At 41.7% G+C, this 17221-nt stretch overlaps 1 protein-coding gene across 1 annotated transcript in view; it reads left to right on the top strand.

The window, feature by feature from the left end:
- Positions 1–498: 498 nt before the first annotated feature.
- The window catches only part of ARL8B (ARF like GTPase 8B), a 56505-nt gene continuing 39782 nt past the window's right edge, over positions 499–17221 (top strand). The window contains 2 exon segments of the mRNA XM_024747071.1: positions 499–664; positions 666–824. Of these exon segments, the coding sequence (XP_024602839.1) occupies positions 527–664; positions 666–824 (297 nt within the window). The 5' untranslated portion in view covers positions 499–526.

Raw genomic sequence — 17221 nt, 5'->3', positions numbered from 1 at the left:
ATATACGACAGGGATTTCCATGCTGTATCCCCAGAGTTTTTTTTTTTTTTTTTTTGCGATACGCAGCCGTCTCACTGTTGTGGCCTCTCCCGTTGTGGAGCACAGGCTCCGGACGCGCAGGCTCAGCGGCCATGGCTCACGGGCCCAGCCGCTCCGCGGCATGTGGGATCTTCCCGGACCAGGGCACGAACCCGCGTCCCCTGCATCGGCAGGCAGACTCTCAACCACTGTGCCACGAGGGAAGCCCATCCCCAGAGTTTTGAAGTCTTTCTGCACAGAGCGGACTGTCAATAAACAATTGTAGAGAGGATGAAAGATGAATGAACCAATATGAATGAGCCAAGGAGGGTAGTAGGAAAGGAGCCCAAGGGCGGCTCGCAGGTACGCGGTGCTGCACGGAGGCCCCAACAGGTGGCGCTGTAGGCGGCGGGCGCGCCTGGCCGGGGGGTGGGGGTGGGGGCCCGCCGCTCTTGCCGTGGGCGCAGACGGCAGCGCGGGGACAAGCGTGGGGGGTAGGGCAAGTCATATGACCCGTTCGGCTTCCTGGCTTCGGCCGCTGCCGCCGCCAGCCCGTGCCTGCCAGCGTCGAGCCGGGGTCCCGAGGAACCGTTGCGGGGTTCGGGCCGAGGCCCACTTGTGTGGAGGTCGTCGTCACCGCTGCCTGCCCGCTCGCCCGTCCGTCCTTCCTGCCGGCCGCCATCATGCTGGCTCTCATCTCCCGCCTGCTGGACTGGTTCCGCTCGCTCTTCTGGAAGGAGGAGATGGAGCTGACGCTCGTAGGGCTGCAGTACTCGGGCAAGACCACCTTCGTCAATGTCATCGCGGTGAGTGCCCTCCCGCTCACCCGCCCGGGGCGCCGCAGCCCGCGCGTCCGGCGCGGGGTCCGCGGGCAGGCCTGGCTTGGGGGTCCCCTCTGCGCGGCGGGGCTCTTGGGAGTGTGTGTGTGTTGGGGGAGGGAGTAGCCATGCTTGTCACCTCCCCTAGGGTCAGGACTCGGAGCTTCGCGTGTGTTGGTGGCTGAAGTGTAGCGCTGAGATCGGCAGCTGAAGGGTTAATTCCATTTAGTAGTCTTCTTCCAAGCGCCGTGTTCTTAACGCGGCCGGGGTTTGGAAAGGGTGGAATTGGGCTTGTCACATTTTTAAGGCGATTGGGGGATTGGGGTTTCCTTCGGGTTTGGTCTGTGAGGGCAGCGGAAGGGTTAACTCCAGCTTGTCACTTTCCTGAAGGGTGGGATTTGGCGACTCCGTGTGTCCCGTGAGAAAGCATAAAAATTGAGATCCTCTCAACTAGCCACTCGGGACGAAGAGCCCCGATGTAGGAAAGCAGGGGACCGGTGGGGACTCATTCCTGAATTCTGTGGGCAGCTTCTCCGCTGTAATTCAGTTACTGGTTTTCACCCGTTCCCCGAGGGGCCAAGATCAAGTTGATTGTGCTGCGCTCACCGGTAAAGCTGGGGAGGGACATTTCCAACCAGTCCAAAGTAGTGCATAGCTTTTATTTTATTTTACTTTACATATCTAATTGAAGTGTAATTGATTTATAAATGCACAGCTTTTATTAAGCCGAGCAATTAGGGGGTCTTTGCATTTCTAGAGCTAAATGTCCTCATCTAGGGGGTAAGATTTGCAGCCAGCGTAAAGTTAACTACGTTGAAAAAGCGGAGGTGGTCTTTTGTGATGGTGCTACTTAAATGAAGGGAGGGGAAGGGTCTGGGCAGGAACGTAGCTTATTCCACGTCCAGGGAAAGGGTGTCTGGGAGGGAAATTGCCCTGGGAACCTATATATAATGTGGTGTTTATTCAGCAGTGATTGAGGGGAAGGAGGATGATTCAATATTGCTTGTTTGGTTGGCTGGGGAAGAAATAAGAGCGAAAGATTCTCGTCAATCTTTATTTACAGCCCAGGAGTTGCTGTGCCTCAGTCTTAGCTGATAGGGGCTTGTGCTTGCCCAGCTACTCCAAAGAGAGATGGCAGCAGTTCCTCCACCGTTTAGATGATGGGTGAAAAAGTAGGCGACTAGCTGTCCAACTGGTTGGGTTACTGGAATTATTCAAACACGCCTTCCTTGTTAGGGAACACAACTTGTGTAACTCGTGACTCTCAGTCCTTGCAGTTATAGAGCAACAGGAATGAGTAAGACTTGGAGAAATAGAGATAAGCAGAAATCCAAACCTCCTTTGAGAAATGTTGCATGGCCTACTTTTTGGGCTCTTTTTGTATAATATGATTGGGGGGGTGCTTGAGATGACTTTTTTCAACAGTCATAGAAAAGTGGAATGTGTGTCTAGTACCACTAAAATTAGTAAGGAAAAACTTTGGGCTAAGTATCCATATTCGAACTTTTGTATGATGTGGAAAAGATCAGCCTGAGTGCAGCTGAGCTCCTTTAACTGTAAATTTTCTGATATTCCTTTCAGATAAGAATTGGTGTCTCCTCCTAAATTCTATCTTTTTGACAAGACTGAGTTAATTTATAGTGTATATAGGTGTATTACTACAGTCAGTCTTGTTTGTTGCAGAGAAGTAGTTATTCTTGGGAAACCTAAAAAAAGTTTAGTAAATCTTTGAGGAACTTCTAAAAATACAAGCTCGATTTTCATGCTTATGTTTCCAGTAGACAGTGTAGTTTAATATAATGAGCATGAACTTTGAAGTCAAGCATCCCTGGGTTTGCAGACTGGCTCTGCCACTTAGCAGCCTTGTATCCTCTTTCAGTCCTTGATTTCCCATCTATTAAGAGGAGATAATAATGGGTTTCTTACAGAGTTGCTGTGAGTACATGAAATGACAGATGTTAAGTGACTTGCATCATGCCTGACTATAGAAGGGGTTAGATAAATAGTAACTGATGTTATTATTTGTAGTGGGTATACTCGTTTAATGCAGAAACGATATTTTGAAAAATATTCAGAAAGGAATTAGCTGGGGTCATTTCCGTCTTTGAATTTGTGTATGTATCCAAATGTGGACTGCTGTAGTGGATTCCTAGATTGTGGCAAGTAATCACATCATGTCCTCCCCATTCCCCCCTTTTTTGCATTAGATTATTTTAACATCTGGAAAGCTGTTGAACTCAAAGTGAACTATTATTTTGTTAGACTCTTCGTTGCGTTTTGTTTTGGCCGCGCGGTGCGAGTTGGGGGATCTTAGTTCCCTGACCAGGGATTGAACTTGGATCTATGGCAGTGAGAGCTCTGAGTCCTAACCCCTGGACCGCCAGGGAATTCCGTATACCATTCTTTTTGAAATGATACGATGTGGGTAGGTTCTGTTAAGAAAAAAATAGTGACGGTAATTGCCCGTGACCTTTAAGATGCTGGGAAAAAAGAGACCTCAGTAAATTTCATGCCTTTTTTTAAACCTCAGACTTTAATCTAATCTGTGGTTCCTATAGAATATATTGAGGGTGAGGAAAAAGTTAGTAATTAAAAGTGAATTTACAGAGTTTTAGATAGAAACAGTGTGTCCAAAATAGTAAATTTAGCTTTATCTTAAAAAAAATCAACTGCATTATTCTTTGTATAAAGTGTTTGATGTATAGACTCAGAAATTCAGACGCGTTGACTCCTACGTGTTACTTTAGAAAGTTGGCCGTTTATTTCTCAAATTCAACAAGTAACTTTCCAGGTAGGAAAAGCTTCAAGTGAAGCCAAGTTTCTTAGGTAAAAATCAACTTTTTGTAAACGTCAAATTAAAATGTGTCTTTATTTTCTGCCTTAAAAGTTAAGAAAACTTTGAGTGATGTCATTTAACTTACTCAAAAGGTTTGTGAAGCTGAATTACTTATATGCAGGGTTTGGTCCATTCTGAAATTAGGCAGTTTGCTTACGGAGAGTTTCAGTCCTCAAATTCATATTCTTATGGTTTCAAACCCCAAATGATACTTCATGTTATCTAATGTTTTATGTAGAGACACTTAATATACATAGGGTTCTCTTTGTTTTGAACATTAAAAAACGAAAAGAAACACATCTAGTCTTTAATTTTTTTGATTAGTGTTAGGAAATGAAATACTGCCCATTGCTAAGTATTATGGCAGTTATTACGTAATAAAGCATGTGTCTTGTATGTGTAATGTATGTTGAGTAATCTTTATTTTTAACTGAGACCCTTAGATGGGTTATAGGATACTTATGAAGACATGTTTAATAGGATTTACCAAAATGTTATGGGATAAGTTTTATAGACATTGTGTATTTTGAAATTAGTAGTATTATAAAAATTTGTCTACATTTTTGTGAAGTATCGAGAGCTCAAAGGTTAATCCAAGGAAAAGTTTATTACTGCTGAGAATTAGAAAAAGGAGATATTTGGGAAAATGGTAGAAATCTGGACCTAGAATAATTTTTTTAAGAGTTTGTAAAAACCTTAATTAAGTGTTCTAATTTTACCCTCGTTTTATAGTTGTAGGTAGGAGATCCAGAAAGGTTAAGTGAAATTCCTAAGGCTAATTAGTAGCAGAGATAAAATTAGAACCCATGGCCAGTGCACTTTCTGCTTATCTGCGGCTGTAGATTTACCTGAGGTTAGAACCATAGAGCTGTGAATTGGGAGCTCTTAATCCTTTAAACATCTGTTTTGAATATAAATATACTCCTCTTAGGAATCTGGATAGCTTTTTAGATCAAACCTTCTTAAGCATATTGACTAACATTTGAGGAATACACACACACACACACACACACACACACACACACAGTGTTTGTGTATTTGAGGACATCAATTAGAGGAAAGAATGATAATCTATGGAAAGTAGCAATAGTGGAATATTATAATACTATGTTTGGACATTTAAATAACTGACTAACAGGCATTGTTGGGTTATTGAACTACATTTAATATCTTTTAAGAGCAGAAATAGTTCTGTGATCAGAGTGCTTCTTATTGAATTACTTTGGAGTAAGAAGGGCAAACATAGTTTTTAAAGAAAACATGCTCACCTGTAAAGTTTAGCAAATCTGAAACTTGACTGTAGGAGCTGGCCTTCCAGTGAAGTCATCTTCAGATACAGATTCAGAGTTGTGGAACAGGAGGCATCCTGCCAAGGAGCATTTCTTCAAAGTTCTTTACCCCCTTCCCCTTTCCCATTGTGTTTTCCATGCAGGCTTAGAATCTCAAAACAAAATGTTCTCGTTAAGAAGCTGTTAAGAGTGCATTAAGGCACTTTAAATTACTAACTTAGAGGATATTTCACAACTTAAAGCACTGTGTTTCTCAGAGATAAAGTGGAATGTCAGTGAACATGGATACAAAATGCATTGCACCTATTAAAGAATAGTTATTTACATATTATTTTTAGAAGATCTTTTTTTTCCCCTAATTATCAAAATAGCACAGGGTCATTAGTAGAAATTTGAAAAGAATACTATAAAATAGAAGAAACCGCTTGTTATCTCCACCATCCAAAGTTAACTACTGTCAGCATACCAGAGTATTTCCTTTTCATCTTTTTTTTTTAAAAAAAAGTATGTATCTAAACGGCTAAAAAAGTCTTGAGATAATGTTTATAATGTTTGTATCCTGGTTTGTTTTCTTTTAATTACGGTGTACACATTTTTCTGTGTCTAAAACCGTCTTTAATTCCTTCATAATTTATCCTGTTATAGCATATCTTGTGGATATACCACGTATATTTGATCATTTCCTCATTATTGGACAGTTGAGTGGTTTGCAGGGTTTTGCTGTTGTACATCAGTTTGATCTGCATTTCCTGAGGATGGGTTCCAGAGTTGGCGTCACTGGGTCAAGGGTGTGAACATATTTCATGTCAAATGGCCAAATTGCTTTCCAGAAAGTATGCACTCCTACTGAGAAGGTCTTCTGAACAAAACTTGGACTTTATTTAAGCACTTTGTCCTGTGGTATTTTTAGGGCATACTTAGTTTTGTTGGTAAGGTAAAGTTAACCAGCAGTATTTTAAAACTATCCTATCAGATAATTGCTCTGTTTCTTTGTTTAATGTTTTAAGAAGTACCTATTTATGCTTCAGCAACTGCTAAGACTGAGACTATAGAGAACATAATTCCTTTTTCAATTTTCTTTTTTACTAAACTTTGCAGGCAAGCCATATAAATACAGCTCATCCCCTTTAGCTATCACAGCCTAATTTGTTTTAAACTTCCTGGTGGATTGTCTTAGGGGTTTGTACTCCAGAATTACGGCATGTTTCCGTGCAGTCCTTACCTAATCTTGCCTATTATAGTGGGATGCTGCTCACTTTTTTTTGTGGGGGGTGTATGAAAAGCAGTTTTTCCTAAACCAGAGTCTAAGAAAGTTTGCCAGGTAGACCACTTTTTGAAGCTATAGCATATGAAATTTTTACGTTTATAACTTGAGTATCATTTTTACTTGTAATAGTTTATTTATGTCTTTTGAACTCTTGTACGAAAAAAACAAAGGAAAGAAATATTAACCTGTCTGCTGAATAGGTCAAAATCAAACGATAATTTAAGGCATTTAGTTTTTCTGAGACAGGACAAACCAAAATTGAAATCTGTAATGGAGTGATTTGAGTTAATTTCTTTCTTCAAAGTAAAAACCGCAAGTCTTACACTCTATTGTGCTATTTTTTAAAGGTTACATTGTTTTTTGTTTTTAATAAATTTGTTTATTTATTTATTTTTGATTGTGTTGGGTCTTCGTTGCTGTGCACAGGCTTTCTTTAGTTGTGGTGAGCAGGGGCTACTCTTCATTGCAGTGCGGGGGCTTCTCATTGCGGTGCTTCTCTTGTTGCGGAGCGCGGGCTCTTGGCGCGCGGGCTTCAGTAGTTGTGGCTTGCAGGCTCTAGAGCACAGGCTCAGTAGTTGTGGCGCACGGACTCAGTTGCTCTGTGGCATGTGGGATCTTGCCAGACCAGGGCTCAAACCTGTGTCCCTTGCATTGGCAGGCGGATTCTTAACCACTCTCCCACCAGGGAAGTCCCGTTATATTGTTTCCTAAATTAGATATTGGATTTTGTATTTGGATCTGATTTCATAGTTTTCCCAGTTTTATATAATAGAATAAGATTCTTACTTCATATCCGGACAAACTTTTTTTAAAAATTAAAATATTAATAAAGCTTTAGGGTTCATTTAGAAATTATCTCTAAGAATACTGTATGTTTTAAAAATTATAATACTGGCAAAATAATTTTAGGATTCAGGTACCTAAGTAGTGACACTTCTCTTGAAAATTGAGGCCTTTCCTCTTAAACTGGGCTAGAAAAGTAATCATTTGTTGTTAAAAAAAAATTGTATGATGATTGGCAAAATGCTTCTAAAAATGTCTTTTGTATCAATTTCCTTGATGACAGGTACTTAAGCATCTACCAAAATAGTGTTACTATAAGAATATATTTTGAGCCTAAATTTGTTGGTATATGAATGTGGTATGGTTGAGTTCATTTGGAATATGTATAAGTGGCTACATGAATTAGAATGCATGGAGGTTGGGAGTTGAAAGCCAGATTATTTAGGTCCAGATCCTGACTCTTAACACCTGTACTATTTTTGGCAAGTTATTTAACCGCTCAGTATCTGCTTCCTTACTTGTAAAATAGGAATAACAGTAGTTTCTACCTCATGGAGTTATTACGGGTTTATACTTCTAAAACACTGAACAGTGATCAAAATAAGGCATGTGTTAGCTGCTAGGTTACTATAATGTGATCTCCTGGAGAGCAGGGAATTCTCTCTTTTTTGTTCACTGATGTGTTCCAAGTGTCTTAAACAGTTTCTGGCATACACTGGGTGCTAACATGTATTTTGCAATGGACAAATATTACATTTAAAATATAAAATTAAGAACAAGTGTCTTTATGAACCCATATTCATATTTCAGTATGCAAAGTGTAGCATAATGTTAGGAATGAGAGTTTTGGAGTCTGATAGATTTGGATTTGAATATTGACTTGGCTATATATCACTTGTATTAGCATCTGTGTGTTTCATTTTTTCCTCCTCTGTAAAATGTAGATGGTCAAAGAACTGCCTCCTGGAGTGGTTTTCAGAATTAAATGAATGTATGTAAAGTGCTTAGCACTGTGCCTGGCACATAGAGAGCGCTCTAAATGGTAACTGTTATGTGTCAGGGGTAACATTTGATGTAATCATCAGCCTTTATGCTCAATTATTTTTTAGATTTCTCTTAATTATATTTAAATATTTGTAGCTTTTGTTTAGGAAGTAAGGTTTGGTTTTGTTTAATTCTTGGAAAAGTTTTGAGCACGTTATATTTTACCATGTTGAATTTTTTTGGTAGCTGAGATGGGCTGGTAGAAAAAATGTTTTAGCCTCCTGGATAGGCTAGTTATTTTTGATGGACCTACTCATATAATCCTTCCTTTTAGAAAATGAGGTTAATAGATCTATATACTTCTCCTTGGACTGTGTGTGTGTGTCTGTGTATATATAATTGTATTATTTGTTATGGAAAGAATTTACAGGGAATTGGAAATATGAGTTCTTTTGTTTGTCCCACCACTGACTAATGGCAGGACTGTGGACAAGTCATTTAACTTCTCTGTTCTTCGGTTTTGATGCTTGTGAAGAGTGAATAAGCACTGACAACCTTATTCTTTGAGAATTTAGTGGTGCTTTCCTATATCTGGAATTGGAACTCTTACTCATAGATCAGAGAATAAAATAAAAGTATAAAGGCTCCAATATAAAATGCCGGTTATAAGATCCCAGCCTCTCGCCAGAAGAAAAACTGAGATGGTTTGCTGCTTTGTTTAAGAGGTGGAAAGGTAGACGGATCCCAACAGGAAGAAAAGAGTGAACCTTTTGAGTAGTACCTGCCCTCTAGAATTCAGGTGTCCTGTACAAATGTATGCTTAGATGAACTTTTAAAATTTGTATTAAACCATAGTAGTGCTTTTTGTGTATGTTTGTTGTAATTTTTAAACCAGGATTTAAGATCCAAGTGGATTTTAGTCACTGTTGACAGCTGTAAATTTGCAAGCCCCAGCAGGCAGTATGCTGTGTCTGTGTTGGCCTGTTCCCCTAGATGAGAACTGGGCTCTGCAGACTGCATGCAGGCTGGGCCAGAAAGGGCTTTTGGCAGAGTTTCCTTTCTTAAGGTGGCTTAAGGTCTGGTTTAGACACTCATCACTAGGCTACCTTTTCTTTACTTTTTTTCTTGAAAGCTCATTTTGTCTGGAGAATGGTTTAACACAAATATATAGATTTGATCATTTCTGAATAGTTTCTTTCAGAGGAAAAACTGGGAAATGGAGGAAATTCACTTTTTTCTCCCTCTATAATCTACCTGTTTCATTCCACTAGCTGTTGGTTTCCTTATTTTGATCTTATTATTTCTTCATTCAGTGGCTGAATTAAAAAACTTAAAACGTTTAAAAAAATACACAAAATCCATATTGTTTAAAAAAGTAGTGTGGATATACAGATTGGAAAAAATAATCTTTAATACCATTAAGATTTAATTAATATTAAGCTGTATATCCTTCAGATTTTTTCCTCTCCCTTTATATATACAAATATCAGCTTTTAAAAAATTGATGTATTTGACATATAATATATTAATTTTAGTTGTATAATGTAACGATTCTATGTTTGTATATACTGTGAAATAATCACTGCAGTAAGTCCAGTTAACATCACTACCATACATAGTTAGAATTTTTTTTCTTGTGATGATTACTCTCGTAGTAACTGCAAATATACAATACGGTATTCTTAACTATAGTCACTTTTCTGTACATCTCGTGACTTCTGTATGTATTTTGTAACTGGAAGTTTGTACCTTTTGATCTCTTTTCACCTATTCCAGCCCCAATCTGTTCTCCGTCTATGAGTTGGGATTTTTTGTCTTTTGTTTTAGATTCTGTATATGTGTCTTTCTCTGTCTCACTTATTTCACTTAGCATAATGCCCAGTATATGCTTTCTTGATAACATTGATGGGATCATGCTGTACATGCTGAGTGGTCTCGAGTAGTCTACTTGATTTACCTACTTTGACGGCTAATAGGCAGGCAACTCACATTCAGTCAGTTCAAGACGGAATTCCTGATCCCTTCCTCTCTCAATCCAAGGAGCCAACATCTACCCTTATCTTAAAAATATTTTTTTAAAAAAGAAAAAAAGGATGTTACAGGCTTTACATAACCCTTATGTGTACATTTTGGTTACAGGTATGATTTTCCACTGTTGAGTGATTGAAATGTTGGCGCCTAAAACTTTCATTTTGTAGTTTTCTTTGGAGTTCCAGGAAGTGGCCCAAATGATTTGACCAGCTTTAACCTTTACATTTTCCTGTCATCCTATGTATGGTAGGTATCTTCCCCAGTCAGGATTGATCATGTCACCTCCATTGTAATTTTCACCACACTTACCACCATCAGAGATTATCTTGCTTGTTGTCTTCATCTGTCTTCTGAATATAAATTCCACAGGGGCAGGGCTTTTTCCTTTTTTCATTGGTGCATCCCAATGCAAAGAACAGTGCCTGGCACATAGTAAGCTCTCTAAATATTGACTGAATGAATCAATATAACAGCAAAGTAGTGTATCTATTCTTTTATACTCAGACTGTGTGCAAGGCATCATGGTAGGAGATGATTCATAAATGTATCAGGCAAGGTTATTTGTGGTAGAGTATTTGCCTCATAATAGCCATGTATAGGATAGAAATATTAAGTGCCTTAAAATTGGCACATAATGTTATGGGAATCTCCCCACCCTCACGGAAGACATCAGGGGAGTTTTAGAAAGGCAGTTTGCTGGCTTTGGGTGGGACTGTGTTGAGAATGGCCATGGAGCTGAGCTTTGAGTAGGGTGGTTTTCATTCATTCAGTGGATATTTGAATCAGTGTTCTAGGCAACATATGCATAATGAAGAACAAAAGAGATACGGTTCCTTCTGTTGTGGAGCTTCCAGTGCCACGAAGGAACAGTAGGAGAAGCAAAGACACAGTTGAGGGCAAGAACTTTTGTCAGATTGAGTGTAACCTGCATGAAGGGAAAAAAACCGAAAATCCTAGAAAAATAGGTTGAATCAGTTAACACAAAGCCTTGAGTAAATTTGAATCTGTAGGCATGGGGAGCCATTGAAGATTTTTGTTCATGGGAATGAAGACCTGTGTTTCCAAAGGATTAATTTAGTAGCAATATAGAGAGCATCAAGAAGGAAATTGGTTGCAAGATTATTACAGAAGTCTAGTTGAGAGATAATTAAGTGGGGTGGGGAGTAAGAGAAAGTAGTGAGCTTTATTATGGAAGTGGTGGGTACAGTTGAGCAGTTGAATCAGATGTACAGGGCAAAGGGGAATTTGTAGTCAAAGACCTTTTTAAGGATTTAAGTGGAAGATGGTGGAAGAGTGAGACGCGGAGATCACCTTCCTCCCCACAGGTACACCAGAAATACATATACACGTGGAACAACTCCTACACAACACCTACTGAACGCTGGCAGAAGACCTCAGACCTCCCAAAAGGCAAGAAACTCCCCACCTACCTGGGTAGGGTGAAAGAAAAAAGAATAAACAGACAAAAGAATAGGGATGGGACTTGCACCAGTGGGAGGGAGCTGTGAGGGAGGAAAGGTTTCCACACACTAGGAAGCCCCTTTGTGGGCGGAGACTGCGGGTGGCGGAGGGGGAAGCTTCGGAGCCGGAGCCGCGGAGGAGAGCGCAGCAACAGGGGTGCGGAGGGCAAAGCAGAGAGAATCCAGCACAGAGGATCGGTGCCAATTGGCGCTCACCAGCCCGAGAGGCTTGTCTGCTCACTCGCCGGGGCGGGTGGGGCTGGGAGCTGAGGCTCGGGCTTCGGTGGATCGCAGGGAGAGGACTGGGGTTGGTGGCGTGAGCACAGCCTGCAGGGGGTTAGTGCGCCACTGCTAGCCGGGAGGAAGTCCGGGGAAAAGTCTGGACCTGCCGAAGAGGCAAGAGACCTTTTCTTCCCTCTTTGTTTCCTGGTGCGCGAGGAGAGGGGATTAAGAGTGCTGCTTAAAGGAGCTCCAGAGACGGCACAAGCCGTGGCTTATGGGGAGCCATTGAAGATTTTTGTTCATGGGAATGAAGACCTGTGTTTCCAAAGGATTAATTTAGTAGCAATATAGAGAGCATCAAGAAGGAAATTGGTTGCAAGATTATTACAGAAGTCTAGTTGAGAGATAATTAAGTGGGGTGGGGAGTAAGAGAAAGTAGTGAGCTTTATTATGGAAGTGGTGGGTACAGTTGAGCAGTTGAATCAGATGTACAGGGCAAAGGGGAATTTGTAGTCAAAGACCTTTTTAAGGATTTAAGTGGAAGATGGTGGAAGAGTGAGACGCGGAGATCACCTTCCTCCCCACAGGTACACCAGAAATACATATACACGTGGAACAACTCCTACACAACACCTACTGAACGCTGGCAGAAGACCTCAGACCTCCCAAAAGGCAAGAAACTCCCCACCTACCTGGGTAGGGTGAAAGAAAAAAGAATAAACAGACAAAAGAATAGGGATGGGACTTGCACCAGTGGGAGGGAGCTGTGAGGGAGGAAAGGTTTCCACACACTAGGAAGCCCCTTTGTGGGCGGAGACTGCGGGTGGCGGAGGGGGAAGCTTCGGAGCCAGAGCCGCGGAGGAGAGCGCAGCAACAGGGGTGCGGAGGGCAAAGCAGAGAGAATCCAGCACAGAGGATCGGTGCCAATTGGCGCTCACCAGCCCGAGAGGCTTGTCTGCTCACTCGCCGGGGCGGGTGGGGCTGGGAGCTGAGGCTCGGGCTTCGGTGGATCGCAGGGAGAGGACTGGGGTTGGTGGCGTGAGCACAGCCTGCAGGGGGTTAGTGCGCCACTGCTAGCCGGGAGGAAGTCCGGGGAAAAGTCTGGACCTGCCGAAGAGGCAAGAGACCTTTTCTTCCCTCTTTGTTTCCTGGTGCGCGAGGAGAGGGGATTAAGAGTGCTGCTTAAAGGAGCTCCAGAGACGGCACAAGCCGTGGCTAAAAGCGCGGACCCCAGAGACGGACATGAGATGCTAAGGCTGCTGCCGCCGCCACTAAGAAGCCTGTGTGCGAGCACAGGTCACTATCCACACCCCCCTTCTGGGGAGCCTGTGCAGCCCGCCACTGCCAGGGTACCGGGATCTAGGGACAACTTCCCTGGGAGAACACAAGGCGCACCTGAGGCTGCTGCAATGTCCCACTGGCCTCTGCCGCTGCAGACTCGCCCCGCATTCCGTGCCCCTCCCTCCCCCCGGCCTGAGTGAGCCAGAGCCCCCGAATCAGCGGCTCCTTTAACCCCGTCCTGTCTGAGTGAAGAACAGATGCCCTCCGGCGACCTACACGCAGAGGCGGGGCCAAATCCAAAGCTGAGCCATGGCGGCTGTGAGAACAAAGAAGAGAAAGGGAAATCTCTCCCAGCAGCCTCAGAAGCAGTGGATTAAAGCTCCACAATCAACTTGATGTACCCTGCATCTGTGGAATACCTGAATAGACGAGTCATCCCAAATTGAGGAGGTGGACTTTGGAGAGCAAGATTTATTATTTTTTCCCCTTTTCCTCTTTTTGTGAGTATGTGTATGCTTCTGTGTCAGATTTTGTCTGTTATGAAAGAAATTAAAGATGATACAAATGGATGGAGAGATATACCATGTTCTTGGATTAGAAGAATCAACACTGTGAAAAAAAACTATACTACCCAAAGCAATCTACAGATTCAATGCAATCCCTATCAAACTACCACTGGCATTTTTCACAGAACTAGAACAAAAAATTTCACAATTTGTATGGAAACACAGAAGACCCCGAATAGCCATAGCAATCTTGAGAAAGAGAAACGGAGCTGGTGGAATCAGGCTCCGTAGATCCTTTTTGACCCACCTCCTAGAGAAATGGAAATAGAAACAAAAATAAACAAATGGGACCTAATGAAACTTAAACGCTTTTGCACTGCAAAGTAAACCATAAACAAGATGAAAAGACAGCCTTCAGAATGGGAGAAAATATTTGCCAGTGAAGCAACTGACAAAGGATTAGTCTCCAAAATTTATAAGCAGCTCATGCAGCTTAATATGAAAAAAACAAACAACCCAATCCAAAAATGGGCAGAAGACCTAAATAGACATTTCTCCAAAGAAGATATACAGACTGCCAACAAACACATGAAAGAATGCTCAACATCATTAATCATTAGAGAAATGCAAATCAAAACTACAATGAGATATTATCTCATATCAGTCAGAATTTCCATCATCAAAAAATCTAGAAACAATAAATGCAGGAGACTGTGTGGAGAAAAGGGAACACTTTTGCACTGCTGGTAGGAATGTGAATTGGTACAGCCACTATGGAGAACAGTATGGAGGTTCCTTAAAGAACTACAAATAGAACTACCATATGACCCAGCAACCCCACTACTGGGCATATACCCTGAGAAAACCATAATTCAAAAAGAGTCGTGTACCAAAATGTTCATTGCAGCTCTATTTACAATAGCCAGGAGATGGAAACAACATAAGTGTTCATCATTGGATGAATGGATAAATAAGATGTGGCACATATATACAATGGAATATTACTCAGCCATAAAAAGAAACGGAATAGAGCTATTTGTAATGAGGTGGATAGACCTAGAGTCTGTCATACAGAGTGAAGTAAGTCAGAAAGAGAAAGACAAATACCGTATGCTAACACATATATATGGAATTTAAGGGAAAAAAAATGTCATGAAGAACCTAGGGGTAAGACAGGAATAAAGACACAAACCTACTAGAGAATGGACTTGAGGATATGGGGAGGGGGAAGGGTACGCTTTGACAAAGCCAGAGAGTGGCGTGGACATATATACACTACCAAATGTGAAATAGATAGCTAGTGGGAAGCAGCCACATAGCACAGGGAGATTAGCTCGGTGCTTTGTGACCACCTAGAGGGGTGGGATAGGGAGGGTGGGAGGCAAGGAGACCGAAGAGGGAAGAGATATGGGAACATATGTATATGTATAACTGATTCACTTTGTTATAAAGCAGAAAGTAACACACCATTGTAAAGCAGTTACACTCCAATAAAGATGTAAAAAAAGTTGTTTTTAAAAGGATTTAAGTGAATGGTGGGAAATATGATTGTGTGGTCAACAAGTAGCACATATTGGGGTAGAGAAGTTGGAATGGGTGAAGAGAAGGGGATAAGTTGAGTATAGAACGTATTATATAATTAATGATATAAAGGGAATGCTGTTTGGGAAGGGAATTAGTACTATATTTATGTACAGTGGCACTAAAACTGAGGATTGAAATTTCCTCCAAAATCTTGCCAGTGTTTTGTATGCAAGGACCAAGCAGAATATCTCCACTCCTTCAGAATTGCAGTTGGACTATCTTTTTTTTTTTAAATAAATTTATTTATTTTAGTTTTGGCTGAGTTGGGTCTTTGTTGCTGCGCGTGGGCTTTCTCTACTTATGGCGAGTGGGGGCCACTCTTCGTTGTGGTGTGTGGGCTTCTCATTGCGGTGGCTTCTCTTTGTTGTGGAGCACAGGCTCTAGGCACGCGGGCTCGGTAGTTGTGGCTCACGGGCTCTAGAGTGCAGGCTCAGTAGTTGTGATGCATGGGCTTAGTTGCTCCGCGGCATTTGGAATCTTCCTGGGCCAAGGATCAAACCTGTGTTCCCTGCATTGGCAGGCGGATTCTTAACCGCTACGCCACCAGGGAAGCCCCAGTTGGACTATCTTGATTTATTTTTGGTGCTTAGGTGCATTAATCTGTGCCCAGAATGCAGGCCTTACATAACAGGTCCTTTCTGCTGCTGAATGAAGGCTGTGTGTTCAGAGTGACTCATACTCTTTTATAGTCTTGGAAGCCCTTGCTACTTTGAAGAGGAATGTTTCTATCCCTGGAACATGTCTGGTTTAGTGTCTTTCTACTGAAGAGAAAAGTTGGTATGTGTAATTTATTTTCTTTAAACATAAAGAGTATCCGATTTGTTGGGATTTTTTCTTAGGTGCTGGGTAAGCTTGTAGATAGTATTAGGCTCAGAATATCATTTTTTCTTTCTTGTCAGTTTACATTACTGATTATTTTACTGTGTGGTTGTGAAAACAAAGTGTGATCCTCAGTTCTCATCTCAGGCAGTTTGATGTCTGCTTAGAGCCTCACTTAGTGCAGTCTGTCGTGGATTTATAGTGCTCAAAGTGCTCAGACACATCAGTTCATCTTGGAACGTGGACATTACCATAAAACAAGACGGGAAGTGGCTGTGCCACGTACACTATGTCGTTCTCAAGGGTGGTTAACACAAAGAATGTTCCTAGACCTCCTATTTCTTTTAATTTCTTTAATTTCTTTATTTTTGGCTGCATTGGGTCTTCATTGCTGTGCGTGGGCTTTCTCTAGTTGTGGCAAGTGGGGGCCACTCTTCGTTGCGGTGTGCGGGCTTCTCATTGCAGTGGCTTCTCTTGTGGCAGAGCACGGGCTCTAGGCGTGCGGGCTTCAGTAGTTGTGGCACGTGGGCTCAGTAGTTGTGGTGTGCAGGCTCAGTAGTTATGGTGCATGGGCTTAGTTGCTCCAAGGCATGTGGGATCTTCCTGGACCAGGGCTCAAACCCATGTCCCCTGAATTGGCAGGCAGATTCTTAACCACTGTGCCACCAGAGAAGCCCCATCCTACTATTTCTTAATCCTCCTTTTCCTTTATTTCCATCACACAGGGCATTCAAGAAAAATCTTTTCATTCATTTAGTTAATGAAACAGTTGACTATTTTATGAAGTGCTTTCGCACACAATGCATTGTATGATTTTTTTTGGCTCCTTTGTTAAGTGGGTATTCATTATATAGGGTAAAGGAAGGTTTAAGTGACACAGTTTTTAGATAGATCTGGAATTCAACTCCATTGCTCAGCCTGAATGTTGTGTTCCATAAAGAAGGCGAACTATGATGCATCCATGGTGACCGACAAATCCTTTAGGGTTTTACTTTGCCACCGGATAAGTACAGTTCTTCCAAGTCCTGTGACAGACTAGTTTGGAAATTGGACATGACCTTGTGTTGTTCCATATGCAATTTTAGCTTTCTTTGGCTGTTTGTTGCCAAATACTTTGTCTCCTTTACTGGTTGTTTAAATAGCCCCTATTTTATCGTTTCTAGGAGCATTTCTAAATCTTAGTGTTTTGTTGTGTTTTTGTGAGACTTAGGAGGGGGTCTTAAATTTGCCAGTGTGGGTGTGGGGAGAAGGATAGAGGAAGCAGGCCTTTGGAATCCATGTTAAACTGTGGTAATGAAGGAGAATGAGACACCCAAGATAGCA

The sequence above is a fragment of the Neophocaena asiaeorientalis genome, unplaced genomic scaffold, assembly GCF_003031525.2.
Source record: "Neophocaena asiaeorientalis asiaeorientalis breed wild unplaced genomic scaffold, Neophocaena_asiaeorientalis_V1.1 scaffold130, whole genome shotgun sequence".
NCBI lineage: Eukaryota > Metazoa > Chordata > Mammalia > Artiodactyla > Phocoenidae > Neophocaena > Neophocaena asiaeorientalis.
This window is presented reverse-complemented; position numbering and strand designations above follow the sequence as displayed.